The sequence below is a fragment of the Salarias fasciatus genome, chromosome 8 (assembly GCF_902148845.1).
Source record: "Salarias fasciatus chromosome 8, fSalaFa1.1, whole genome shotgun sequence".
Classification (NCBI taxonomy): Eukaryota; Metazoa; Chordata; class Actinopteri; order Blenniiformes; family Blenniidae; genus Salarias; species Salarias fasciatus.
In genome coordinates, this window is record NC_043752.1 from 20,465,006 (window position 1) to 20,492,945 (window position 27,940).

General features: G+C 53.7%; 3 protein-coding genes across 4 annotated transcripts in view; 2 read left to right on the forward strand and 1 right to left on the reverse strand.

Moving 5' to 3' along the window:
• The window catches only part of LOC115393448 (signal transducer and activator of transcription 5B-like), an 11,791-nt gene extending 11,483 nt beyond the window's left edge, over nt 1-308 (forward strand). Inside the window, exon 19 of the mRNA XM_030098445.1 lies at nt 1-308. This exon is cut by the window's left edge and continues 798 nt beyond it. The gene's annotated coding sequence lies outside the window, so the exon portion shown is untranslated.
• A 1,231-nt stretch (nt 309-1,539) lies between these two features.
• naglu (N-acetylglucosaminidase, alpha) lies at nt 1,540-17,437 on the forward strand. The gene is made up of 6 exons (XM_030097477.1): nt 1,540-2,092; nt 13,197-13,344; nt 13,419-13,565; nt 13,684-13,769; nt 14,494-14,750; nt 14,964-17,437. The coding sequence occupies exons 1-6, from the start codon at nt 1,677-1,679 to the stop codon at nt 16,166-16,168; spliced, it is 2,259 nt and encodes a 752-aa protein (XP_029953337.1). The 5' UTR covers nt 1,540-1,676; the 3' UTR covers nt 16,169-17,437.
• A 53-nt stretch (nt 17,438-17,490) lies between these two features.
• ipmkb (inositol polyphosphate multikinase b) lies at nt 17,491-27,313 on the reverse strand. 2 transcript variants are annotated; one of them, XR_003931908.1, is made up of 7 exons: nt 26,880-27,313; nt 23,220-23,305; nt 23,043-23,139; nt 22,785-22,957; nt 22,447-22,528; nt 19,718-22,352; nt 17,491-19,682 (listed from the first exon to the last, which is right to left on the reverse strand). XR_003931908.1 is itself a non-coding variant. In XM_030097478.1 (6 exons), exons 1-6 carry the CDS (start codon nt 27,091-27,093, stop codon nt 21,637-21,639), a joined length of 1,368 nt encoding a protein of 455 aa, XP_029953338.1. In that variant the 5' UTR covers nt 27,094-27,313; the 3' UTR covers nt 17,491-21,636. The 2 variants fall into 2 exon arrangements, 1 of the variants encoding a protein (XP_029953338.1); XM_030097478.1 differs by having other exon boundaries at nt 17,491-22,352.
• Between the last annotated feature and the right edge of the window lie 627 nt (nt 27,314-27,940).

Consider the following 27,940-nt stretch of genomic DNA (forward strand, 5'->3'; position numbering starts at 1 on the left):
GTGATGGACACATGGACAGACGGGATGGCTCAAGAGAACTGCAACAACACGCTTTTTGAAGAAACAGTCTTATTTTTGTATCGTTACATTATCGGCTTTTTAATACTCCTTTAATAACTGAAAATAACCATTATATAGAATAACAACTTCAAATATCCTGCCGTACATTAAGGATATGTTGTTACATTATTGATTTAATTACATCTTAAATGAAGTGGTTGCCATGGAAACCAGCGGTGAGCGTTTCTGTACTGTTTACGTGTGACGTGAATGAATGGAATTCCTGTAATAATAAAGAGCTGGTCAAACACTCACTGCTGTGGAAACGCTCGGTTTTGTTCAGTCAGAGCATCAGAAACGTCCCGCTGCAGCTCGAGGTCACGTTGTCAAGTCGGAACAGTTTCACCTTGACACGGCAACTTTATAATGCGGTGTCTGTTTCCATGGAAACGGCAGACACCCTGAAAACGCAGTTAATGTGGTGATGAGCAGTCAGGACCAGAGGTGGTGTCATTCACCGATGCTGATGCATAGAGCGGTGTGTCATCTGCATGTGGTGATGTTCACTGAAAGAGGCCCAAGAACAGAGCCCTGAGGAACCCCACCAGCGGTTGTTTCACTGCTTCGACCTAAAACCAGACTGTCATCAAAGCTTTGAGTTGTATAAAAAGTGCCTTCTCATCTGAGAAAGGCAGCTTTGATACGGGACTATAATTATTAAACAATGATCAATCCAGATTAGTCTGGATTACTGATTCCTGCTGTCTTTACAGCTTTTGGGGAAAAAGGTCTGAACTGTGTTGTACATCTATAAAAGAAGTGCTGAACAACGTAGGTTAGAGCTGCCGTCTAAAGGTGGAAATGCATCAGATTAGACAGAACACTGGAGTGTGGAGTGTTCCAGTCAGGATCCTGAGATAATCCGGCTGAGTCTCAGTCTTATCAGTATCACCTCCAGGCTGAGAGGAGGTGCTTCAGATAACAGGACGGGCGGATGAAACACGTCTCCTCCGAACTGTCCTCACATGATCAGACTGGAGGGACAGATCAGTATGTCCAGCTGGGACACTCTGAAGTAACAGTCAGGTGATTCCACAGACGTCCTCATTTACAGGTGTCTCCGGGTGGACTTTGCAGTCTGGTCTTGTGATATTTACAAGACTTTACAGTCCGATTCAGCAGGTCTGACTCTGTTTCTGGTGTTTTACTCTTTTCTGGTGCTTCACCCTGTTTCTGTTTGTTGGACTCTGTTTCTGGTGTTTGACCCTGTTTCTGTCTGTTAAACTCTGTTTCTTTTTGTTAAACTCTGTTTCAGAAGTTTGACTCAGTTTCTGTTTGTTAAACTCTGTTTGTGTGTTAAACTCTGTTTGTTTGTTAAACTCTGTTTCTGTTTGTTAAACTCTGTTTCAGAAGTTTGACCCTGTTTGTGTTTGTTGGACTCTGCAGTCTGGTGGTTTTTATTGAAGTCAGTTGACCCGGAGTTTCGTCAACAAACGCACCACTTCTGGATCTCAGGTCACGTGCCCGCCAGCCTGCTCCTGATTGGCCGGGAGCGGCGGGCAGCCTGCTCCTGATTGGCCGGCGGGCCGTGGCTGAAGTTTCCTGGTTCACAGTTACTTTAAATCTGTCCTGAGGACCGTCCGGATACCCCGAGGACCCCGGAGAACCTGGACCCGATGAGAATGTCCCCCCGGTCGTCCTGCGCCGCCCTGCTGCTGCTGTGCTGCCTGGCCGCCGCCTCCCGGCCCTCCTTCCCCGGCCTGGAGCAGCTGACGGCGGCGGCGGGCGACAAGGCTCAGGCGAAGGCGGTGATCGAGCTGCTGAAGCGGCTGCTGGGGAGCCGCTCCACCGACTTCGTGGTGTCGGTCAACCGGAGCCTGGCCGCCGACGGCCTGGACGTGTGCGAGCTCCGCTCCAGCCGGAGCAGCAAGGTGGTGGCGACCGGAAGCAGCGGCGTGGCCGTGGCGTCCGGCATCTACAACTACCTCAAGTACTTCTGCAACTGCCATGTGTCCTGGTCCGGGGACCAGCTGGACCTGCCCAGCCCGCTGCCCCGCCTCAGCGGGGTGCTGCGCATCAGCAGCCCGCACAGGTGAGCCGTTGGGGCACCGCCTCCAGCACCATCACCTCCACCTCCATCACCAACACCTCCATCACCTCCAGCACCAACACCTCCATCACCTCCAGCACCATCACCTCCACCACCAACACCTCCATCACCTCCACCTCCAGCACCTCCACCACCACCTCCATCACCTCCACCTCCATCACCTCCACCTCCATCACCATCACCTCCATCACCATCACCTCCAGCACCATCACCTCCACCACCAACACCTCCATCACCTCCACCTCCATCACCTCCACCTCCATCACCTCCACCACCATCACCTCCACCACCTCCACCTCCACCACCATCACCTCCACCACTAACACCTCCACCACTAACACCTCCACCACCATCATCTCCATCACTAACACCGCCTCCTCCACCTCCACCATCACGGCTCTCTGTTTACCGTGGGTGACAGCATGTTCTCCCTGAGCCAATCCACCAGGCAGCCGTGTCATCTTCTGATTTATTTGTTTCCTGCTGCTCTGGCGTAGCCTGGCTGTTCAGTTCAGTTCAGCTTTATTTATACGTCCAAGTACAACACACACATTTCTAGAGGCTTTTATAGAGAAAACACAACAGATCACATGAGGGAGAGCTCCCTTTAGGAGGAAACCTGCAGAACCAGGCTCAGAGGAGACTTTCTGTAGAACCAGGCTCAGAGGAGACTTTCTGTAGAACCAGACTCAGAGGAGACTTTCTATAGAACCAGACTCAGAGGAGACTTTCTAGAACCAGACTCAGAGGAGACTTTCTGTAGAACCAGACTCAGAGGAGACTTTCTGTAGAACCAGACTCAGAGGAGACTTTCTGTAGAACCAGGCTCAGAGGAGACTTTCTGTAGAACCAGACTCAGAGGAGACTTTCTATAGAACCAGACTCAGAGGAGACTTTCTAGAACCAGACTCAGAGGAGACTTTCTATAGAACCAGACTCAGAGGAGACTTTCTGTAGAACCAGGCTCAGAGGAGACTTTCTGTAGAACCAGACTCAGAGGAGACTTTCTATAGAACCAGACTCAGAGGAGACTTTCTATAGAACCAGACTCAGAGGAGACTTTCTAGAACCAGACTCAGAGGAGACTTTCTGTAGAACCAGACTCAGAGGAGACTTTCTGTAGAACCAGACTCAGAGGAGACTTTCTGTAGAACCAGGCTCAGAGGAGACTTTCTAGAACCAGACTCAGAGGAGACTTTCTGCAGAACCAGACTCAGAGGAGACTTTCTATAGAACCAGACTCAGAGGAGACTTTCTGTAGAACCAGACTCAGAGGAGACTTTCTAGAACCAGACTCAGAGGAGACTTTCTGTAGAACCAGACTCAGAGGAGACTTTCTGTAGAACCAGACTCAGAGGAGACTTTCTTTAGAACCAGGCTCAGAGGAGACTTTCTGTAGAACCAGGCTCAGAGGAGACTTTCTAGAACCAGACTCAGAGGAGACTTTCTGTAGAACCAGACTCAGAGGAGACTTCCTGCTGTTCTGGTTCAATCATTGTCTGATGGAATTTGGAGATCTCTATTCTTTGCTTAAATGTTGGGAAAAAATACGTTCATCAGTATTTTATGTGTCTCACTCGTCCTCATGTCTCATGTCCTCATGTCTCATGTCTCATGTCCTGGCGGTTCTCCTCCCTCCTTCGTGTGTTCACCCTCCAGAAATAATTGACAGCACAGTTTCACTGAGCTCAGCACCAGGCTGGTTCTAAAGCGGTGTCTCCCACCCAGTGGGGACGTTGGACCGGAGCCAGCTCCGCTCTGCCGGACACAGATCTTCATCACGTAGATCTGTGTCACATAGAGCAGGGTGTCCCTCACGGTTTAGATGTTTCTCTGCTTCAGCACACCAAAATCACCAGTCCTGTTAGAAAGCCCAGTCCGGAGTTCCTAATGACTGTCAGCTGGGTCAGACCTGGGACCTGGAACCTGCAGGCCACCGGCCCTCAAGGACCGGGGTTCGACTCATGTGACCCTGGCGGCTGTGCTCACACTGTGATGCTCCGCAGAGCTGCTGGGCCTCCGGCTGGGACTCCACAACCACCAGCGCCTCCACCCTCTCAGGAGCGTGGTTCGAATATGGAGCTGCAGCGGGTGTTCTAGGTGTCCGGGTCTGTGGTACCAGGTGTTCTAGGTGTCCCGGCCCTGTGGTACCAGGTGTTCTTGGCATCCCGGCTCTGTGGTACCAGGTGTTCTAGGTGTCCCAGGTCTGTGGTACCAGGTGTTCTAGGCGTCCCGGCTCTGTGGTACCAGGTGTTCTAGGCGTCCCGGCTCTGTGGTACCAGGTGTTCTAGGCGTCCGGCTCTGTGGTACCAGGTGTTCTAGGCGTCCCGGCTCTGTGGTACCAGGTGTTCTAGGTGTCCCGGCTCTGTGGTACCAGGTGTTCTAGGCGTCCCGGCTCTGTGGTACCAGGTGTTCTAGGCGTCCCGGCTCTGTGGTACCAGGTGTTCTAGGCGTCCAGGCTCTGTGGTACCAGGTGTTCTAGGCGTCCCAGGTCTGTGGTACCAGGTGTTCTAGGCGTCCGGCTCTGTGGTACCAGGTGTTCTAGGCGTCCGGCTCTGTGGTACCAGGTGTTCTAGGCGTCCCGGCTCTGTGGTACCATGTGTTCTAGGCGTCCCAGGTCTGTGGTACCAGGTGTTCTAGGCGTCCCGGCTCTGTGGTACCAGGTGTTCTAGGCGTCCGGCTCTGTGGTACCAGGTGTTCTAGGCGTCCCGGCCCTGTGGTACCAGGTGTTCTAGGCGTCCCGGCTCTGTGGTATCAGGTGTTCTAGGCGTCCCGGCTCTGTGGTACCAGGTGTTCTAGGCGTCCCGGCTCTGTGGTACCAGGTGTTCTAGGCGTCCCGGCTCTGTGGTACCAGGTGTTCTAGGCGTCCCAGGTCTGTGGTACCAGGTGTTCTAGGCGTCCCGGCTCTGTGGTACCAGGTGTTCTAGGCGTCCCGGCTCTGTGGTACCAGGTGTTCTAGGCGTCCCGGCTCTGTGGTATCAGGTGTTCTAGGAGTCCGGCTCTGTGGTACCAGGTGTTGTAGGAGTCCGGCCCTGTGGTACCAGGTGTTCTAGGCGTCCCGGCTCTGTGGTACCAGGTGTTCTAGGCGTCCCAGGTCTGTGGTACCAGGTGTTCTAGGCGTCCCGGCTCTGTGGTACCAGGTGTTCTAGGCGTCCCGGCTCTGTGGTACCAGGTGTTCTAGGCGTCCCAGGTCTGTGGTACCAGGTGTTCTAGGCGTCCCGGCTCTGTGGTACCAGGTGTTCTAGGCGTCCCGGCTCTGTGGTACCAGGTGTTCTAGGCGTCCCGGCTCTGTGGTACCAGGTGTTCTAGGCGTCCCGGCTCTGTGCGGCGCCCGGTGCTGGCGGCCCACTGGAGCGTTGTCACACACTACTCTTCATTGTGCTGCAGCCTCTTTCAGCACCAGTGAACCTCAGTTATGTCATGTGCAGCAGGACGGGATGGAGGGTTCCCAGGCCCGCCGGGGGCTTCAGAACCGGAGTCCTCATCGCTGGGCCGCACCACACACACTGCCAGCCCGCGGCAGGAAGCGGCGCTGGCTGATCTGAGCTCGGACATCAGAAGATCCCACAGTTCTCTTTTTGTTGACTTGGACGTGTGGAAGACACAGAAGACCGAAGACTGAGCTGTTTTCACTTTCAGCCAATCAGAGCTAGCCCTACTGCCCTGGAATCCCGCCCACGAGGGAGACGCGAGTGTGTGTGAGGACACGGACTGTGAGCTTTGTGAGTGTTCTGATGGACGAAGAGACGGAGACAAAAGAGGCCAGTGAGAACAAAGCGGCGCTGGAGGATCAGCCCGGTCCACAGGAGGACTGGACCCTCCTGATTCCCCGTCTGCCCCCACATCAGGGAGAGTCCGACTCCACACGCTACTCCCAAACACTGCCGTGGATCCAGGTCTGGAGTCCAGGTCTCTCTATCTGAGCCCCCTGGTCTCTGATGATGCCTCCTCCATGCTGCTGGAGCCTTGTGGTCCATGAAGAAGAACTGGGGCCCCAGTATTTCCTGCAGGACTCAGGACTGACTGAATGATGTGCTCCAGCTAGTCTGGATTGGTCCCTGCGTTACTCCTTCCCCACCGGCCTAAAAACCCATCTGAACCCACTAATACCCGGGTCCTCATGGCCGTGGGAAAGCTTTTAAACAGCATCTCGACCTGGGTCGATGCGGTAATTTCCGTGATGACGTCGCCGTAGCGAGGCTACGTTAGCATGCTAGTTGTTTCTGAACAAGGCGTGAGATTTCCTTCAAGACGACCCAGCACTGGCAAGATGGCGAGATCAGAGGGCTTATCCTGGTCCGTGGGGAAGAGGAGATTCATCGACTCCTCTCCATTGTTTACCTCGCTGTGCTCCGTCTGATGATGATGTCATCAACGTGGGACACCATCAGCACGGGAAAACCAAGCACCAGTGTTAATTTTGTCAACGAAAACTTAAACGAAAACTATTCGTTGACGACCCTTTATTCGGTGACTAATATGTAACGAGAACGCAAATTTAATAAGTAATGAAAACAAAAACTAAAACAAAATCTCTGAACATCATGAACTGACAAGTAAAAGTGTGATGAAAAAGCTGCTGCTGGCCGCCGGACAAGCTGGGTGAACCGTCCTCGCGCCGGGCTCACCGGCTCCGGTCCGGCTCCGGTCTGTCTCCGATCTGTCTCCGATCTGTCTCCGATCTGTCTCCGATCTGTCTCCGATCTGTCTCCGATACGGAGACGCAGCACCACAGCAGCACTGTTTTCTGTTGTGCTGCTCTTCTTCTTCTTCTGTGATGTTTTACGGCAGCTTGCATCCCGTTGGTTGCATTACCGCCACCTGCTGGTCATTATGACCGGAGCTTTTTTCTTGCAGGCTGTCATTTGTTGTAAGAATTTACAGAAAGAATCTGAAGTTCATATATTTAATTTTTTTCCAACATTTTCATATTCATGATACAAGAGTTATATGATACATTCTAAATTTAAATATCTAAACATAATTAAAGATATGCTTACAGTGGAGTTTTTACAACCGTGACACGTGTCCTTTTTTCACTTCTGCTACTGTGGTTTTATGTTGTGTTGTTTTTATGTGTGTATGTATGTTGATGGAGCACTTTGCACTTTGCCCAAGACAAATTTCCTACTGGGACAATAAAGTTATCTATCTATTTATCTATCTATCTGTCTATCTAATTTACTACAGTACAACAAAACTGTCAAATTTCATCAAGACTAAAATTAAGACTAAAACTAATTTCCACAGACTAAATTTGAACTAAAACAAAACTAAAAAACTAAAATGTGACTTTAACTAAATCGAGTCTTTAGTGAGTGACTAAAACTAAAATGAAATGAAAAATTCATGTCAAAATTAACACTGACCTCCGCCCATAAAGCGTGAAGATAATGCGGAAGAGCAAAAAAGCTGTAATGCTGGGGAAATTCCAGCAGGGGGCGATGATGTTGGTTTCATATAGAGCCCAGTTCTCTTTGCAACTGTTCAAAAATGCCAATTTACAGAGTGAAACAAACATATAAAGCGTCCGGTTTCAGAACAGGTTCTGGTCTCTACTGAGTCGCCTGGACCAGAGTCTGAATTTCACATAAACCATCTGTTGATTTTATTTTATTTAAAGTTCAGCATAAATCGCCCTATCTCCGCGCCTCCTCTGTCCACGTGATGCGGTCATGTGACAGGCTGGACCAATCACATTACATCTGGTTTCAAATGTTCAATATGGAGACGTCCTGCTGAACTCTCTGAAATCTTCAAACGGGATTCTGGAACGCTGTGGGTGACGTCAGGAGAGGGGTTCAACCGCTGTATTTACTATCAACGGGGAAAAGGCAGCCCTGCAGCTCGCCTGCAGGCGATTAGACCTGGGTTTGCAGGCAGTGGAAAAAGGAGGCAACTGCCGATTGTTAGCAGGTTGACCCATGTTTAAAAAACATCCATCGACCCGCTAGTTTCAGTGGGAATGGGGTATTATGTTCCGTTCTGGACTGACCAGACACCCCTGACCTCTGATGGTCTGACTGGAGTCTCCTACCTGTCCATCATCTGGGTCCACAGGACTCTGTTCATCAGTGACGGGTGAAGACAGAGGAGCAAGTCCACTTCGGTCTTTCCGGTCTCTCTGGATCTCTGTCTTCCTGGACTCTCCTGGTCTCTCTGGATCTCTGTCTTCCTGGACTCTCCTGGTCTCTCTGGGTCTATGTCTTCCTGGACTGTTCTCGTCTCTCTGAGAGAACAAAGCTTAAAGCACAGATACGTTGACATCGTCACATAAAGCCGCGTTCAGACTGAACGCAAAAACGTGGGAAGTTGAACGCGCGTCAATTTTGAGGTCCGACACTGACGCCTGATGCATACTGGATGCGTTACGGCTGCGGTCCGTCTCTGGTCCGGTATAGCGCAGCACTCGATTCACACCGCCTGCAGTGTCTCTGCAGTCCGCTGGAGGAGGTTGCCAGATCTGTCGCTGTCCCCCACAAACAATACGAAACCCGTTTAACTCGATCAAAAGCATCCCAAACCGCCATCTCGGTTCAAAATGCAAGTTGAAACCGTATTTGTGTAATAAAGAACACGTCATAAACACATAATCATTTCATCAGCCCGTCCGACGTGTTCAAAAAAGAAGATTGATTTGGCAGAAACCCGCCCAATCTGGCAACATGGAGCTGCTCCTGTCAGAGAGCTGTTTTGTGCCGTTTTGGAGACATTTGACTTTCCTGCAGTGACGAAGAACAAAACGGTTCATTCTTCTAATGCGTATAATGACTACATCACGCTTTTTGTTCTGTGTTTTACCAGAAGAATTAAAAAAAAAATAGAATATTAAACCGACATTAAGGAACTTTTCAACCTTAATAAAACATTTTATTATCTTTTGTGATGATACATCGACTTACAGCTAGTTGAATGAGCCTCTGTCAGCCTGAGGGCGTCAGTGTTGCTTCACTTGTTCTGAGCAGCTGTGAGGAGGGTGGTAGGAACCCTGCTCACTGAAACACTCCACATGTGCGGACTGCTTTACGGCATGCGTCACATCATGACATAACATTGTTTAGCCACCATTAGATTCATGACCTCGTCGCTATCCGTCCTTCACACAGCCACTGGAAACAAATGAAGGCGAGTTCAGTCCGACAGCACGCCACCGGGAGCAGCAATTTACTACGCCACGCGCTAGGCCTCATGGGAACTGTAGTATTCCTTCAGGCAAAACACTGCCGCTTTGTCCACTGGCGCCGCCAAAATAAACGAAAACTGAAAGTTCCTTGCTTTAAGGCAAAAACACGACACAGATTTTATTTTGAAGTCACTTATTTTGGAACACGTGTTGCGTTTCCTTCCGGCACCCGACTTGCTTCTGTCTGGGTTGACGCGGTAGGGCTCCGGCATGCAGAAAAATAGGATCCTTGCCGAAAGATTCCGGAGCTCCGCAGAGGCTCCGCGGCCGGACCGCGGCCGGACCGAGGCTGGACCGCGGCCGGTGTGCACCACAGCATTAACTACGGATTAGCTGCGGTGACCGTTCCGCAGCCGGAACACATCCAATGTGCATCAGGGGTCAACAACGCCCGGCCCACGAGGACACGCGGCGCGTTGACGCAACGAGTCTGTGGTGGGAAGGAGGGGCTTTCGGCCTTAACTTAGCATCATGGCTGACCCTGTTGAGTGAGTGGCTTGGCTTTGTTTGCTTAATAAAGCCAGGCAACCAGGGCCGGCTCTAGGCACAGGCGAACGAGACGGCCGCCTAGGGTGCAGTGTACCGGGGTGGGGGCCGTAACCGTACACGTGAACGCCCCGACGCACCCCCCTCCCCTGCCCCCCCCCGCTCCGACGGGGCACTCGTCTCGGGCTCGTCTAGGGCACCTAACAAGCCCGGGCTGGCTCTGCAGACGACGACGCCGTCGGCGGACAGTACACCGTGCCTGGGTGCACGATGTATCCACAGACCGTCGGAGTTTGGCGAGTTTCACCCAGCGACAATAATTTGCTCCTCCATGGTTGTAGTGCATCTCTTCCGGTCCTCGTTCCCTGACCTACGTCACCATAGAGACGCTCTCTGATTGGTTTGCTGCAAAGACGAAGCGCCAAAAGTTCAGATTTCTCTTCAGCATCGGCCGCAAAAACGCGACGCACCGCAAAAATGTGCTGCCGATGCCAGAACCCCCCAACGCGCCGCAAAGACGCATCTGATGCGCTGCCGGGATTTTCGCCACCAGTGAACGCATGTTCCCCATTGTCTTTCAATTATATTCGGACATAAAAACGCGGAAATCGTTTGGCGGTGTCAACGGGCCTTAAGCTGCGTTCACTGTTAATTTTGTCAACGAAAACTTAAACGAAAACTATTCGTTGACGACCCTTTATTCCGTGACTAATTTGTGACGAGAACGTAAATTTAATAAGTAATGAAAACAAAAACTAAAACAAAATCTCTGAACATCATGAACTGACGAATAAAAGTGTGACGAAAAAGCTGCCGCTGGCCGCCGGACAAGCTGGGTGAACCGTCCTCACGCTGGGCTCACCGGCTCCGGTCCGGCTCCGGTCCGGCTCCGGTCTGTCTCCGATACGGAGACGCGGCACCGCAGCAGCACTGTTTGTTGTTGTGCTGCTCTTCTTCTTCTTCTGTGATGTTTTACGGCAGCTTGCATCCCATTGGTTGCATTACCGCCACCTGCTGGTCATTATGATCGGAGCTTTTTTCTTGCAGCCTGTCATTTGTTGTAAGAATTTACAGAAAGAATCTGAAGTTCATATATTAAATTTTTTTCCAACAAGCCATAGATCTTCATATTTATGATCCAAGAGTTATATGATACATTCTAAATTTAAATATCTAAACATAATTAAAGATATGCTTACAGTGGAGTTTTTACAACCGTGACACGTGTCCTTTTTTCACTTCTGCTACTGTGGTTTTATGTTGTGTTGTTTTTATGTGTGTATGTATGTTGATGGAGCACTTTGCACTTTGCCCAAGACAAATTTCCTACTGGGACAATAAAGTTATCTATCTATCTATCTATCTTTCTATCTGTCTAATTTACTACAGTACAACAAAACTGTCAAATTTCATGAAGACTAAAATTAAGACTAAAACAAACTTATTTCCACGGACTAAATTTTAACTTAACCAAAACTAAAATGTGACTTTAACTAAATCTAGTCTTTGGTGAGTGACTACTGTATTTTCGGCACTATAAGACTCACTGGATTAATAGGCGCACAGTCAATGAATGGCTTTTATTGAAAAAAATTCATACATGGGGCGCACCACATTTTAAGGCGCATAGGATGTATAGAATAGTATGAGAGAAATACATATTGGCAGTCTAGGTGGTTACATTCTCGGTTGAAACGTGTGAGTAAAGCGACATATCAGAGCCAGTCTGACTGAGGATCGCTCCTCTTCACAATGTGCAGCTCAGAGCGGCCACGACTGGTCAAACTCACTCGGTCACCAGGGTTCAGCCAGCTGCCGTCTCCTGAGTGAAGCGCCCCACCGACAGCTCAGGCAGCCTGCCGGCCGCTCCCGGCATCCCGGCGGCGGGCTGCCGGGCGGGGGCGGCCGTTCTCAGAGTCGCAGCGTGCAGGCTGCCGCCCGGCGTCCGGCCCCTCCCCACGTCGGCCGGCTGTACAGCCGCGTGCCGTGCTCCGTTCTGTTTAAACTAGCTAGCTTAGCAGCTTAGCAAACAGGGGTTGTTTGCGCACATGATCAGGGTGATTACTGTAATTCCCGCAAAAAAGGCGCATCGAATTATAAGGCGCTCTGCTGGATTTTGAGAAAATTACAGGCTTTTACATGCGCCTTATAGTGTGTAAAATACGGTAAAACTAAAATGAAATGAAAAATTCATGTCAAAATTAACACTGGCTGCGTTCATACCGCCAAATGATTTCCGCGTTTTTGCGTCCATATATAATTGAAAACAAATGGGAACGTGCGCTCCACTGGCGACGAGACGCGACGTGTCGGACGAGACGCGACGTGTCGGACGCGGCGCGTTGTCATGACGTGTTAGACGTGTTTTCGCAGCGCGCTGGGGCGTTGATGCATCGACGGTGCAATTTTGTGACGCAGGGCGATTTTGAGGCCGTCAATGAAGTTGTGAAATCTGAACTTTTGACACATTGCGATTTTGCGGCAAACCAATCATAGAGCGTCTCCATGGTGACGTAGGTCAGGGGGCGGGACCGGTGAAAGCGACACTGGTGCAGCTCCTGGTGTGAAGAGTGAAACTCGCCAAACTCCGACCGTCTGTGGATCATATCGTGCACCAGGCACGGCGTCCCGTCCGCTGACAGCGTCGTTGTCTGGCTTTATGAAGCCTATACCACTCTCTCAGAAGGGTTAGCCATGATGCTAAGCTAACACAGTGAAAGGCCGGAAGTCCCGCCTTCCCACTCCAGACGCGTTGCATCAAAACGCGCCGCGTTGTTCAGCGTCGGACCTCAAAAATTGACGCGCGTTCCACTTCTCGCGTTGTAGCGATTTTTGGCGCAAAATCGCGTTCGGTGTGAACGCGGCTTAAGGAGTTTATAATGAATGCAATCAGCTGATGCCGTGCGGCCCTTACAGATGGTTTATCTATTTTTATTGCAACATAGATTCTACGCTGTGCTCTCAGAAATCAAAGATGCCATGACCTTTGGCCTGTAATGTGAGAGCTTTTCTTCTCAGGAAATGTTTTTGCACTTCAGCAGAAATGGTTGTGAAATGAGGGCGAGATCCGAGGCAGGGGAAGTGAGAGTCAACATTTACTTTCTTTATTGAACCACATCTGTTTGGTGCAGGTTTTCTTGTCTGTGTGTTTTAAAATATTCAGGACTGATTGACGCAGCAGTCATGTTCTGACAGTACTCAGACCTGAACCTGAACCAGAACCAGAACCGGCAGTTCAGTCCTGCATCCACAGAAGCTGCTGAAACGTTCAAACTTATCCCAAAACTGATAAACCTCTTCCAAAGCAGACCCTTCGGTCTGGTGCCGGGCTCGTTGAACATGGAGTGAGATGAGGTGGAGGAGTGTGTCGTTGGTGTGTGGGTTTGTGAGGACCCTCTAACCCTGCGGTGTGTGCAGGTTCAGGTACTACCAGAACGTCTGCACCTTCAGCTACTCGGCCGTGTGGTGGGACTGGCCCCGCTGGGAGCGCGAGATCGACTGGATGGCCCTGAACGGGATCAACCTGCCACTGGCGTTCACCGGCCAGGAAGCGCTGTGGCAGGAGGTAGGACGCCGCCGGGCCGGCTGTGTGTGTGGCGAGGGGAGGCGAGAGCTCACGGTGTTGTTCCGGGTCCTCAGGTGTACCGCGCTCTGGGACTGAACCAATCAGAGATCGAGGAGTTCTTCTCTGGACCGGCCTTCCTGGCCTGGAACCGGATGGCCAACATGTTCCGGTTCGGAGGGCCTCTGCCGCAGTCCTGGCACGTCAACCAGCTCGTCCTCCAGGTACTGAACCCCGCACGCCTCCACAGCGCGCTTCAACCCCGTCCAGTCAGGTTTCTCTGGAGACTGGAAGTCCAGAGCCGAGGAATCGAACCCTCACCTCTTTTCCCTCTCTCTGCAGCTTAAGATCTTGGAGCGAATGAGGTCTTTTGGAATGCTTCCTGTTCTACCGGCCTTCTCTGGGAACATCCCCAAAGGGATCCTCAGGTAAACGTTCTCTTGTTGACGGAGCTTGTGTGTTCAGAACATCTGGAACAAACACTGAATCCACCCAGAACTCAGTCTCTCGGCCAGTGTTTTCAAGTGAAAATGCACAGTTTCCATTGGGTTTTGGGTGTCTGTTTACACGGCGACAGTGAAAACACAACATGTAGAAGGTGGTCCTGGTCCTGGTCTTGAGGTCTTATTCACCTGGGACAGGACACTCTAAACCTGAACAGTGGGAGAACACGGTCCAACGTTCTCCCAGTGTTAATGTTCAGTGTATTGTTTGGTTTCATTACTAAAACATGGAAACTACCATCGTTTTCAGTGTTTCTGTCGTTTCCGTGGAAACAGACCTCATTTTCCAAACACTGCTGTGTGAAGACGGAAGTTTTCTGTGTGTTTCCACTTGAAACGCCGTGGTGTAAACGGGATCTGAACCTTCTCAGTGCTCTGAGTTTGTTTCGTGACGGTTGATTCTGAAGTATTCAGGTGTTGTACGGTTGACTCAAACCTGAAAGGCTTCGTGAACCTTTCTGGAACAAATCACTGCCGCTCAACTCGGTGTGGAAACCTCCTTCAGTCCTGTCTGTGCTCTAAACAAGGATCAGTGAACGGTCGAGTTCATTGATCCCTGTTTAGATGATTCTGGAACATTTGCTGTGAGCTCAGGCTGATCGGAGACGGACAGGATGTTTGCTTCACTGCAGTCTTTCTTGTGTTTCAGACTTTACCCAGAGGCCAATGTAACCAGATTAGGGCCGTGGGCTCAGTTCAACTGCAGCTTCTCCTGCGCCTATATCTTAGACCCCCGGGACCCACTGTTCCTTCAAATTGGCTCCCTCTATCTGTCCCAGGTGGTGAAGCAATTTGGAACAGATCACATCTACAACACCGACACCTTCAACGAGATGACCCCGCCCTCCTCTGACCCAGACTATCTCTCTGCAGTCAGTCGCTCCGTCTTTGCCTCCATGACTGCAGGTGGGTGTTTGGACCTGGTCTCTGCCGTGTGACTCCAGACGCTGCCGGCCCGCCGGCTCTCTGGACGCTGATGTTTTTGGGTTCCGGTGGAATGATTGCCCCAGTTAGCTGACCCGTGGACGACCCGTGGTCCCGCTCTCTTGTGCAGACAGTGTTCCCGCAGCTTCCTGTCCTGTTCTTGACCTTGGTCCAACTCTCATTTTGTCTCTGCAGTGGATCCTCAGGCCGTTTGGCTCATGCAGGGCTGGCTGTTCTTCAGTGATGCGGCGTTCTGGAAGCCGGCCCAGATTAAGGCCCTACTACATGGAGTGCCCCTCGGACGGATGATTGTGCTGGACTTGTTTGCGGAGACGGAGCCAATTTTCTCCTCCACCGAGTCCTTCTACGGACAGCCTTTCATCTGGTGCATGCTGCAGAACTTCGGGGGCAACGACGGCTTCTTCGGTACGGTGGAGAGCATCAACTCGGGGCCTTTCACCGCCCTGAACTTCCCCAACTCCACCCTGGTGGGCGTGGGGATGACGCCCGAGGGCATCGAGCAGAACCCGGTCATGTTCGAGCTGATGAGCGAGCTGGCCTGGAGGAAGGAGCCGGTCAACCTGGCCAAGTGGGCGTCGCTGTACGCGGTCCGGCGCTACGGCAGCACGCAGGAGAGCCTGACCGCCGCCTGGAGGCTGCTGTTCGCCAGCGTCTACAACTGCACCGCGCCGCACTACCGCAACCACAACCACAGCCCGCTGGTGCGCAGGCCGTCCTTCCGCCTGAACACCGGGCTCTGGTACGACCCGGCGCTGGTGTGCGAGGCCTGGAGGCTCTTCATGGAGGCGGCGCCGTCCCTCGTGTCCAAAGAGACGTTCCGGTACGACCTGGTGGACGTCACCCGGCAGGTGCTGCAGCTGCTCACCACGTCGTTCTACCAGGACATCGCGGACGCCTTCCAGAACCAGAAGCTGCCGGAGCTGCTGACCGCCGGCGGCGTGCTGATCTACGACCTGCTGCCCGAGCTCGACCGCCTGCTCAGCAGCGATGCCAACTTCCTGCTGGGGACGTGGCTGGAGCGGGCCCGGTCGCTGGGCCTGGACGAGAAGGAGGCCCAGCTGTACGACCTGAACGCCCGGAACCAGCTCACCCTGTGGGGGCCCAGCGGCGAGATCCTGGACTACGCCAACAAAGAGTGGGGCGGCCTGATGGAGGACTACTACGCCCAGCGGTGGGCCCTGTTCGTGCAGACGCTGGTGGAGTGTCTGGACAGCGGACGGCCCTACAAGCAGGACTCCTTCAACCAGGCGGTGTCCCAGGTAGAGAAGGGCTTCATCTACAACGGCCGGAGATACCCGACCAGGCCGCACGGAGACACGCTGGAGATCGCCCACAGGATCTTCCTCAAGTACTACCCTCAGGCCCTGAAGAGGCTATAGTCAGCTGGCGCCACCTGGGAAGGCCTGGCCCACGCCACAGCAAGAAGAATGTCTTCCTCCGAACTCTGCATGTGGAAAAGAAAAGCTCTGCACATGCAGAAGAGTCGGAGAGTCTTCATGTTGTTTCACTCTTTCTCACTGTTTCTAATCAGCTCCGATCAGAGAACACCCGGGAGTCTTCGGTCCTTTACAGCCGTCCTGGAAACTAATCATGCTCCTGTCAACGCTTGATTTTTTTTTTTTTTTTTTTGGTTGAAAAACTCAACTGTGATGAAATAAATGCATTTTTATAAGTTTATGAGTTTTATATGATCCCCAAGTGATGGAATGAAGACGATGCTTCCTGCAGTGCGTCCCTCAGTCGGGATCGGACAGGTTCGCTTCACCCTGCTGTAGTCCTGGACTGGGTTTCCCTCGGACCACTCGGAGCCTCTGGTGCTTGTTGGTTCTGCGGTGGACGTTCCTCACAGGAACATCACACTCTGGCACTCTGTCCTTCGCTGTGGACGTTCCTCACTGAGCCCCGGCTGGACCACAAACTGAACCAAGGACGTCTGTCCACCATTTACTCAGCAGTGGAGGGACACTGGAAGGTCTCAGCTCAAAGCTTTGAGATCAGGACGTCTTGAAATCAGTGTCAACGTTTAGAACGTCACAGGAAGTGACAATGCTGTCAAGCTTCTGTTAGCGGTATGAATAACTCTGAACTAAGTTTAAACTTAGCTGATCCACCAACAATAGCTTTTACAAAAGAGAAGTCTTGTTCACAGGTCTGGACTGGTTTGAGGACGTTAGCCTTTGGGACGGTTCGTAGCGACCTGCTGAATGCAGTTAGCTTAGCGTAGCGTCTGGTTCCTGTTTCAAAGCTTCCATGGAGAATTCCACTTGTAAAGATGTGAAAACCGAATTTAAAGAGGAGTGGTGCAGCTGAGAGACCTGAGGCACTGGGAGATGGGGAGGATGGGCTGGGTTCAGACGGTGCGTTTCAGAAGTCTTTCTAAAGAGAAAAAGTCCACAAGAGAACCCTTCCTGAAGCACCTCTAGGTGAAGTCCCGAAACAAAGAGGGAACTCCACAATAATCAATGGGACCCGCCTTCACTTCGTCCTGCAACTTTTCTCCAATTAAAATTATATTTTTGTAAGAAACGTTTAATGACAGTTCCTCAGTGTTTCTTGTATTTTAGATTTATTCCTCTGGACTAAAGACGTGATTCCATGTTGTACAAATGCTATTTTTCTATTTTTCACTGATTAAAAAGTTGTGTGTGAACGCGCCTCACATTCTGCTCACTCTACAAAATAAGAGCACAGACGCAGCACACCAGTTTAATCTTTTATTGTTGAAAAAATAATGAGCAGAGGGCCGTTGGGTGGAGTTCTCCGTCTGACTCTCTCGGGCCGGAGCGTCAACACGTTCGATTCCTCAACGCCACCGCACGCACGCCGCTCCACCCGGAGCTACGGCGGCTCGTCCCGTCCTCCGACGACTCAGCCGGCACTGGACGACATGCTGAATGAAGTTATTTTAAACAGAGACTCTCAGCCCGATTCCCGCCGTCCGATATGTGAGCTCCTCATGTTTCAGCTGCCGCTTTAAGCTGTACTTTACTTCTCCGGATCAAAACCATTAAAAATTAGCAGCGCCCCGTCAAGCTGGAGAATCTCTGTTTAAAGGTGAAAGACGGAAGTGAAGTTTAGTCAAGCGCTGAACTGAAATTCAAAGGCCAGGCCGTTATGCTTTTTTAAGTGTTTAATATGGAGGGTTAAACATTTCCTTCAGTACTCAGATTACTGCGGCGTTTTCAAAGCTTCCAGACTGCTGAGAGGAGGAAGGTGGAGCCGACGGCGCTGAACGCCTCCAGGAACTCCACCTGTTCTCACCTCATGACATTCAGGGTTTTCAACAGGCTGAGATTTTCCTCCACAACATTCAGTTTGTAGATCCTTCAAAACACTACGAACCACCAATCTACAGATTTTAGGGAAATATCTCAAACATGGGAAGGCTAATGCAATCTGGATGAAATCATGTGAGAGCAGAGCTCTGGAAACTGAAAGGTTTGATCTGGTTTCAGATTGATCCATTTCAAGTAAAGAAAGGTTGAAGAGATGATCCTCCTGCAGGCTGAAGCTCGAACAGAGCCATGTCAAAATGTAAAGCAGCTAAAATCATCCAGAGAAAGACTTAAAATCAGTTAATATGTTGTTAAAATGACAGGAAGTGTAGAAGAAGCGTTAGCTTTAATGCTGCTGCATGAACTGAGTCGCAGAGCATCAGTCTGCCGCTCTCCGCCGTCACATGACCGGCGCTCCAGTGTGGTGGTTTTAAAAAGGTCCAGCGGCACTGGCGGCATCGAACCCGAGTCCCTCAGTGAGGGCTGAATGCATACGGGACAGACGGCTCAGCCCGTCCACACGAGACCGAAGAAAACTAAAAACCGAGAAACGATCGTCCTGCAGCAGGAGACGAGATGAGATGTAAACACATGAGCCTGGAACCGAACCAGCTCCAGGAAGGAAAGGTCTGCAGCGAAGAGCCATCAAGCTCAGATCCAGAGCCACCGCTGGATCCCACGACCGGATCCAGACCCACTACTGGATCCCACGAACAGATCCAGGTCCACCACTGGATCCCACCGCCAGATCCACAACTGGATCCCACAACAGGACCCCAATCCCGGATCCTACTGCCAGACCAGATCCGGCTTGATGAGTGCGACGCTGCCGGCCCACAATGCCCCGGGTTACATGACGATATGGATTCAATCGGCCACAACGCAGCAGGCCGCCAAAATAAAAGTCTCAATATTCACAAAGCTGCCGGAATGATTCGAAAAATCACAACATGGAGAGAAGAATAAGGCAGTGATTAAAAAGACCTCCGTAAACATGGCCGAACGACTCCTAAAGGTTATCTTTGACTAGCTCCTTAGAGAAAATATTATCTTCTAATCTTCGTCGTCTGGTTCAGATTAAAACCGAAACACACGGAATCAAGTAAATGTACAAAAGATCTGATTTCCATACTGTCCACTATATTCATATGTTACATAAAGTGAGGAGGTTTGTGCATTTCACTGGGTCGTCAGGTTCAGGAGGGCAGATGGACCGACGGGCTGGCGCTAAGCTAACAGCGCTAGGCTAACAGCGCTAAGCTAACTGCGCTAAGCTAACTGCGCTAGGGAGGAGGAAGCCCCGAAACTTCACAGCTTTAAACAGCCCACAGCTCTCCGACTGTCACACACACACTGCCACAACACCAAGAGACTACACCCGGGAGACAGACTACACCCGGGAGACAGACTACACCCGGGAGACAGACTACACCCGGGAGACACCTACACCCTTGAGACAGACTACACCCGGGAGAGACCCACACCTGGGAGACAGACTACACCCGGGAGAGACCTACACCCGGGAGACAGACTACACCCGGGAGAGACCTACACCCGGGAGACAGACTACACCCGGGAGAGACCTACACCCGGGAGACAGACTACACCCGGGAGAGACCTACACCCGGGAGACAGACTACACCCGGGAGAGACCCACACCCGGGAGAGACCACACCCGGGAGGGGAGGTGGAGAACCTAGCCTGACATGAGGAACAGAGTGTGAGGGATAGGCTACCAGGTGGGTGGGGGGTGGGGGGGGGGGGGTCGAACAAAGATCCATCACTGAGGACCGTCGGTAGACTGAAAGGAACGGGTCGTGGACCGGCCTCGGAGGCAGAACCTCCACAGTAGGTCCACCACCCGCTCTCTCAGTTCCGCCAAGTTCCTCGGTTCCTGATGTTCTCTGTGGAGAGTGAGGACCTCCACCCTGCAGAGGACCTCCACCCTGCAGAGGACCTCCACCCTGCAGAGGACCTCCACCCTGCAGAGGACCTCCACCCTGCAGCCTCATTCAGCCTCCGCCTCCTTCCAGTCTTGATCTACAGCTGTTGAGAACAGGTGACGGTGGAGATGTGGAGGATCCCCAGATCCTCCTCCGTCAGTCTGAAGACCCGAGCTACCTGAACCGTTACTGCGAAGGTGGAGGTCCTCCTGACGGTGCTAACAGGACAACACCATCTGTTTACAGTGGAGACTTCAGCCCTTTGGTCCTGGATACCCGGTCCAAGAAGACCAGGATCCACTGGAAGTGGTCTAGATGCCACAGGCAGGACTTAGACCCGGTGTGATCTCTTAATGACCTCCGACCAAAAACTCCACCAACTCCACCCACCTGGGCTGGATTAAAACAATGGCTTCACCCGACATGGAGAAGTTTCCAGAAGTTTCTGGGCAGAGGAACCCTTCAGTCCGTCTTTCTTTCTGAGCCTCCGGTGGATTCCGAGTCTGTCTCGACCCGTTAAAGCAGCACGTCTTCAATACAATCTGAGCATGGCTCCACCGCTCCACCAGGACCCCCCCCCCCCCCACACACACACACACACACACACACACACACACACACACACACAACCCTCTCTGCAGGATCCACGACCGTATGGCTGAGTTTCCAATTCTTACCCAGATTTTTCTTTTCTTTTTTTTAACGACAGAATAAGTTAAAACGAGGGAATAAGTCACGGTTGGAGTCCAGCGCACACCAGCAACCACAATCTAAAAAGGTTAAAAACAGGAGAACACCGGCAGAACCAAGTGTTCCTCCAACCAGAAGACAGAGGACGAGCTGGACGCACGACGAGGACGAGGACGAGCGGTCCACGGACCGGACCACGAGATGAGAGCAATGCCCACTTCCCCACGGCGGACGAGAAGGTCTGTGACTGGAAATACCTGAGTTAGATACCTGGAGCAGTGGGTTCCCCGACCCTGCTGAACGCCTGCGCTCACAGCCCACTCCTCCACCGCGCCGAGCTCCGCCTCCACCCGAAGCGCCGCACTGCTGCAGCTGCCAGCATGTTCGCTCTGACGCTAATGCTAGCATGAAAGCTACCGGGGGTTCCGACATGAAGCCGAGGAGCCGCAGCGCCGAGAGCAGCCTCTAGAGGGCAGCGCTCTCCAGAACATGCAGTTCTGCAGATGGAGGAATGAACACCTGACCCCTGACCCCAGGGTGGAGCTCGGCTCACCCGCCTCCACCCGATCTGAGAGGGAGGAGTCAGCTGGAGGCGGAGCCGAGAAGTACAGGGTTAAAATGCCTTCATGGACTGATTAGTGCATGTAATGCAACACACACACACACACACACACACACACACACACACACACACACACACACACACACACACACACACACACACACACACACACACACACACACACACACACACACACACACACACACACACACACACACACACACACACACACACACACACACACACACACACACACACACACACACACACACGAGATGATGATGAAGATGATGGTTCTGTTTCCAGCCTCTTCCTGTCGCTCCTGAGAGGAGGGGTCAGTGCGTGTGGGGGCGGGGCCAGAGCGGAGGGGGCGGGGCCTACGCGGCGTCACACAGGATGTGTTCCAGCACCGTCAGCAGGTGCTTGAGTCCGTAGATGTAGCCGTGGTCGTGGCTCTGGCTGGGGAAGACGTGGGCGAAGTCGATCATCCGGACTTCAACCTCGGCGTCTTCGGCGGCGTCGCCGGCTCTCCGTTTCACCTGCTCCCCCTGGAGCTCCTCCCCCTCGCTGCTCTTGCTCCGCCCCTCGCCCTCGCCCTCCACCCCCCCGTTGCCGTTGGGCGCCCGCCGCAGCTCTCCGCTCCTCTTCCAGGCCGAGTTGTCTTCCTGGCACAGAGCCGAGTCCTGGGCCGTCTCCTCCGTGGGGGCGGCGCCGCCGTTGCCGTGGAGACGGCTCTTGGCGCAGTCCTTCCTGTGGTTGGTGTTGATGGTGGGCGGGCCGTAGTCCCAGGGCGGCGCCGCCCGGATGTTGTTGTTGTTGTACTCGGCCACCTCAGGCTCGGCGGGCGCCTCCGGCCCGGCCCTGCCGCCGCCGTCGTCGCCGGAGCTGACGGAGGAGCTGCTGAGCGGCGAGGACAGGGACGGCGAGGACGAGCAGCAGGGCAGGCCCTCGTACACGAACAGCAGGGAGCTGGCGTAGAACACCAGCTGCTGCTGGGACTCGAACCACTGCAGGATCCGCCGCACTCGGCAGATGCTGGACGCCACGGCGTCCTTCCTCAGACTGACGCCGTTATGGAAGAACCGGGCCAGGCCTGGAGGGGGGACAGGGGACAGGGTCAAACCAGTCCACCAGCTGACTGGTCACTGCCATCATCAGGAAACAGGAAGCAGCTCTCAGACACCCACCGTCCTTCACCGTGTCCTTCACCAGGCCTCGTCCATAGTGCTGGTCGTACGAGTCGAACGCGTCTCTGTCCACCTGGTACACCTGCAACACACACAGCAGGTCAGACGTCTCCGCCCAGCGTCCGCCCGGGACGCTCTGCGCTCACGACAGCAGGTGGATTAAAGCTGCTTCAGGTCAGATCTGCTCACAGCCTCCAGTCTCCACAGGAAGAGAGAGAAACCACTTCCTCTGCTCGCTGGCTCCACCTGGTGGCCGAGGGCCGGAACTACACCTGCTCTGCGCCACGCCGACCTTCGACCTGCTGGCCGTGTGTTTTCCGAGAGGCGGGTGGACTGACCCTCATGCCCAGCAGCAGGAAGCCGACCTCCTCCATGTGGGGGTACTTCCGGATCTGCTGCTCCCGCTTCTCCTGCGAGGCGAAGGGGTCGTAGCTGCGCCGGCCCAGCTTCACGTCCATGATGCACGGCTTGGCGAAGCGCCGCGTCACGTCCTCCAGCTTCAGGTACAGCTCTGCGGGCGCGGCACAGCGGGTCAACACACCCCCCCAATCAGCACCAGCCCGGAGGGTTCGGACCCTGGCGGAGCGGCGGCTCACCGGCGGGGCTGTCCGGAGACGACCAGGTGCCGAAGTACCTGGGCAGATGGTTCTGGAGGTCCAGGAGGCAGGGGTCCCGGCAGTCCTCCGCATACACCTGCAACACACACACCTTACTGTACCCACACACTCCCTGGTAAATAAAGGTTTTGAGACAGAAAGTGTGTGTGTGTGTACCGTGCTGTAGAAGTCCCTCTCTCGTGGTCCTCTGGGTGGAGGCTGGAGCTGCTTCAGGACCGTCCCATCTGGATGCTGCAGGATACCTGGAAAACAAACACACACACACACACAGAGAGAGAGAGAGAGAAAGCAGTGAGGAGGAGGAGCTGACAGGAGGTTCAGGAGGAAGTGAAGCGCGTCCTGCAGGTGAGGGTGTGGACCACGGGTTGTACAGCAGTTAAAGAGTCGGTTCAGTCTCACTGCAGCATTTCTGCTTTTCCACCGTCTGAACAGATCAGGTCCAGCAGGACGCCGGGACGGACAGCCAGAACACACCAGAACCGCGCCGTCTACACCGTCTACACCGCTACAGTGTAAACACACACACACACACACACACACTCAGACTGAACCTGGTCATGAGGAATTTCAGTAAATAAAAACACCCGCACTTAAAGCCGGATCCACAAAGAAGAAGAGCACTGCTCTCTGGGACCCGGGCCGCCAGAATTTGTTATTATGGGATGTAGCGCTGCTCCACGTCTGGTTAGATCAGCACAGCTGCTCCAGACCGACCGGCTGAACCTGCAGGACCAACCTGCTCCTCAGCTCAACGCCACGGAGAACACACATGTGCAAACACACACACACACACACACACACAGCCAGCAGCAGACCCAGGACATTACAGCAGCCAGAGGAGGAAGATGCTCTGTAATCTGGAAGATAGAACTTGGTGAAAGAACCCGGTCTGTGAAATAAAGACAAGAAGCTGCTGCTCAGCTGAGCTCTCTAAAGCTAAGCTAACATTTAGCTCAGGCTGCCCACGCTAATCCAGCTACTGTGGGAACAGGCTAACCCCCAAATTCCACATCTTCCGTGTCCGCTCCGCTCCGGTCCGGTCCGGTCCGCTCCGGTCCTGTCCGGTCCGACCCCCGCAGCAATACGTCACTATTTTAATGACAGCAGCTGATTCCACAGCCTCCGCTCCGCTCCGTCAGTCCAAACTAGAGCCCAGGTGTATTTTTCTGTCCGGTCCGCTCCGACCAGTTCCACACGCATAAATTTACACAGTTCAGGTCGCACCAAACTCCAACAACCTCCGGCTTTATTCAAAATAAAGTCATTTTGTCTTTATTAAAAACTTTTAAACTGTTTAAACTGTTTAAAGACGTTTTATTTGTCCTCACATTAATTTTCAGATATATCACGGAGAGACATCCCATACTGACTAAAATATACACTTTAAAAGCGGGCAAACAAAAAATAAAACACTTTCAAGTTTTATATGACAAATTTGTATTTTGCCTGTAACTCAGCTGTAGTCCAACGTTTCTGAACGTTTACACATTTGTAGGCCCATTTGCAGGCTGTTGTCCATAAATTTCGTGTTTTCTAAAAAATACATATTCAGGACTATGTATGCATTTTATTCTGAAAGGCCTGAGCGGAGCGGAACGGACTGGACCGGACCCGACCGGACCCGACACGGAAGATGTGGAATTTGGGGGTAATGCTAATGTCACCGAGGGTGAAAGGTCATCGACGTCTCCACGAGGCGTCAGTTCAGGTGGATGAGGCTCCGCCCCCCGTCAACAGGAGCTCAGTGAAACAGTAACAGACTCCAGCTCTGGGTCATGCTAACGGTGGATTAACGGAGCTGGAGTTCTGCAACATGACGGTAACCGCGAGGAGAGAGAGAGAGACGTCACCGCAGGACCGCGTTAGCGTTAGCATTAGCACTGACGTCACCGCCGCTGCTGAGGAAGGAGGAGGAATTTGACTCAACTTGTTCTCTCACTCTCTCTCAGGAATGATATCCAAGTGTGTGTGCTGGCCGAACACACCCCGGACAACCTCCCTGTGTGTGTGTGTGTGTGTGTGTACTTGGCACACTGAGTTAACGAAGATAAAAAGGTCAAAATCCATGCAGGATTACCGTCCTGCCTGCAGTACTCCCAGCCACAGACAGGGCGGCGCTCCAGGAGGACGTCCCTGCTTCAGTCCTCTTTTCATTCATGTCTTCACTTTGGGTTTAAATCAGCGGTGAAAGAGTGAAAGCAGGTGAGAGAGTGAAGCGAGCGCCTGGATTAACCATTAACGAGAGGGTCAAACAGAGCCGGAGCCGGAGCGGCCCGGGGCGGGGGGGGGACGAGGTGGACGCAGTCCAGCTCCCTTCATGAATGGACGCTTGTGTTCCTGTGAGCGGGACGCTCCCGGAGAGACGGAGGCCGGCGGAGGACGGCCAAACAAAGGCAGGTCGCCACGGCAACCTGCAGCAGCGGGAAACCCGCCGCCGGCCATTCAGGACAGAGCGACACTCCGGCAGGACGGCGTCCTGGACGTCTGTCCTCGTCTCAACCGTCACCCCGAACCCCACAGACCCCGGGAGAACCCGGGAGAACCCCGCAGAGCCCGGGAGAACCCGGGAGAACCCAGCAGAGCCCGGGAGAACCCGGGAGAACCCAGCAGAGCCCGGGAGAACCCAGCAGAGCCCGGGAGAACCCAGCAGAGCCCGGGAGAACCCAGCAGAACCTGGGAGAACCCAGCAGAGCCCGGGAGAACCCAGCAGAGCCCGGGAGAACCCAGCAGAAACTGGGAGAACCCAGCAGAGCCCGGGAGAACCCAGCAGAAACTGGGAGAACCCAGCAGAGCCCGGGAGAACCCAGCAGAACCCGGGAGAGCCCGGGAGAACCCAGCAGAGCCCGGCCTTCACATATCACTTGTGTGAATCAGTCCTGGTATCTGATCAAAAACGTCTCAGTGCAAAGCATGATGGGACTGATCTGCTGAAATGAGTCGGATCACATATATTGTGTATTGTTCTCCGTGTTCTCGGCAGTGAGTGGTTTCATCAGAACTCCTGAGCCGACAGAACTGTCCCGTCTTCGGCGTCTCTGGACGGGGACGTCCTCAAAACGTTCTGCTGTAAACGTGGACCTTCTGGTTCCGTCTGAGACGCGGTGTTCAGAGCGAGGTCTCGGTGTTCCGGTTCCTGGACTCTCAGGGGGAACCCGCCGGATCTGGACGGACCATCTCCCCTCCGCCGACCCCCATCAGCCCGCCAGCCGTGTGCCCCCCACTGCCGGGTCAAAGGTCAGCAGCGACGTCCGCAGAGGGCCTCCACCCGTTGTTCCGGCGGCGGGCGGAGCGGCACAGCCGTCTGTTGTTGTGTTAACCCTTTCATTGACGCTTCCTAAGCCTGGTGAGCGGCTGTAATCCCCCGGAGCGCCCTGCCTGCACAGCGCCGCCGCTGCACCACCGCGCCACAGGACCGTGAACACCACGTGCTGCGTTCAAATGCCACTATCAAATACGGAGCAGGACCGGACGCTCTGATACCAGCCTCTATCAGGAGCTCCTCAGGGCTCTGTACTGGGTGTCCTCCCTGTCCTGATCTCCCTGCCGGGTTCCTCCTGCCTGGCTTCCCGTCCCACTCTGTCCTCTCAACCCAAACCTCCAGGAGCGCCGGGGGAACCCGGGTCACAGAGGTGATCACGTGACAGCATGAGAGCCTGTCAGTCTGATCTGAGGGTTAAAGTTCAATCAGGGATCACTGATCGATCAGGTTGGTCAGGATGCTGTGTGTGTGTGTGTGCGTGTGTGTGTGTGTGTGTGTGTGTGTGTGTGTGTGTGTGTGTGTGTGTGTGTGTGTGTGTGTGTGTGTGTGTCACTCACCCACTTTGTCCACTCCGTACTTGTGTCCAGCCACCTGGTGGGACAGCGGGACGCAGCCGTTCAGGTGCGGCGGGCCCGTGCCCGGCGGGGCCCGCGGCCCGGCAGGGAGCCGCGGGGCGGCGGGCCCGGTCCCGGTCCCGGGGCCGGGGCTGAGCTCGAGCCGGCCCAGCGCCAGGGACGGCTCCATCAGCGCTCCAGGCTGGGCTGCGGACATCCGAGACTCGACGGCTCGTTCAGGGTCGCGGCTGCATCGATGCGCGGTTACATAAGAGCGTCCTCCGAGCCCCGGGCCGGGCGCGGCGCTGCGGCGGCGGCCGCGGGCTTCCGCCCCCGACAACAAGCACGAGCACGGCCAGAGAGCCCGCGGGCAGCCGAGCAGCGTCCGGGGGTGAGGCGCTCCACGGGCGGCGCGCAGTCACTGGCGCTCATATCGAGGAGAGAGCATAAATACGACGGGGCGCCTCCCACTTCCTGCCGCGTCACAACGCGTCACTTCCGCCCGCGGCCGCGCTGTAAAACAACCGGCTGCTCCTGCCGGGCGCAGGATCCTGGGTTCGAATCCCGGGTTGAAATCCCAGAAGAGGCACGAGTGTTACCCGCCTCTGCAAGACGCCCCAGGGTCAGACCCCAGGTTCAAATCCCTCAGAGCAGTCAGTACTGCCCCCCTCTGCAACAGGTCCTGGGTTCAAATCCCAGAGAGCACTCGGTACTACTCCCCTCTGCAGGAGGTCCTGGGTTCAAATCCCAGAGAGCAGTCAGGACTACCCCCTTTGCAAGAGGTCTCGGGTTCAAATCCTAACCGAGCCCCCAGTCTTTCCTTGCTCTACACCCGGGTTCCTAACTGTGCTGCAGAACCTCGGGTTCAAACAGTGGACATTTTCATCTGGTGGCTGAGTTCTGGAGGGTTCTGGAGCGTTCTGGAGGGTTCTGGACTGTTCTGGAGCGTTCTGGAGCGTTCTGGAGCGTTCTGGAGCGTTCTGGAGGGTTCTGGAGCGTTCTGGAGCGTTCTGGAGCGTTCTGGAGGGTTCTGGAGGGTTCTGGAGCGTTCTGGATGTGTATAG

Bases quoted from the DNA above. Each gene is read 5' to 3' on its own strand.
- naglu (XM_030097477.1), top strand. From the start codon at position 1,677: ATGAGAATGTCCCCCCGGTCGTCCTGCGCCGCCCTGCTGCTGCTGTGC. The intron at 13,345-13,418 runs GTAGGACGCCGC...CCGGGTCCTCAG, and splicing joins AGGAAGCGCTGTGGCAGGAG to GTGTACCGCGCTCTGGGACT. The intron at 14,751-14,963 runs GTGGGTGTTTGG...TTGTCTCTGCAG, and splicing joins CTTTGCCTCCATGACTGCAG to TGGATCCTCAGGCCGTTTGG.
- ipmkb (XM_030097478.1), bottom strand. From the start codon at position 27,093: ATGTCCGCAGCCCAGCCTGGAGCGCTGATGGAGCCGTCCCTGGCGCTG. The intron at 23,140-23,219 runs GTACACACACAC...TGTGTGTTGCAG, and splicing joins AGAGGGACTTCTACAGCACG to GTGTATGCGGAGGACTGCCG. The intron at 22,958-23,042 runs GTGAGCCGCCGC...CCGCGCCCGCAG, and splicing joins GTCTCCGGACAGCCCCGCCG to AGCTGTACCTGAAGCTGGAG.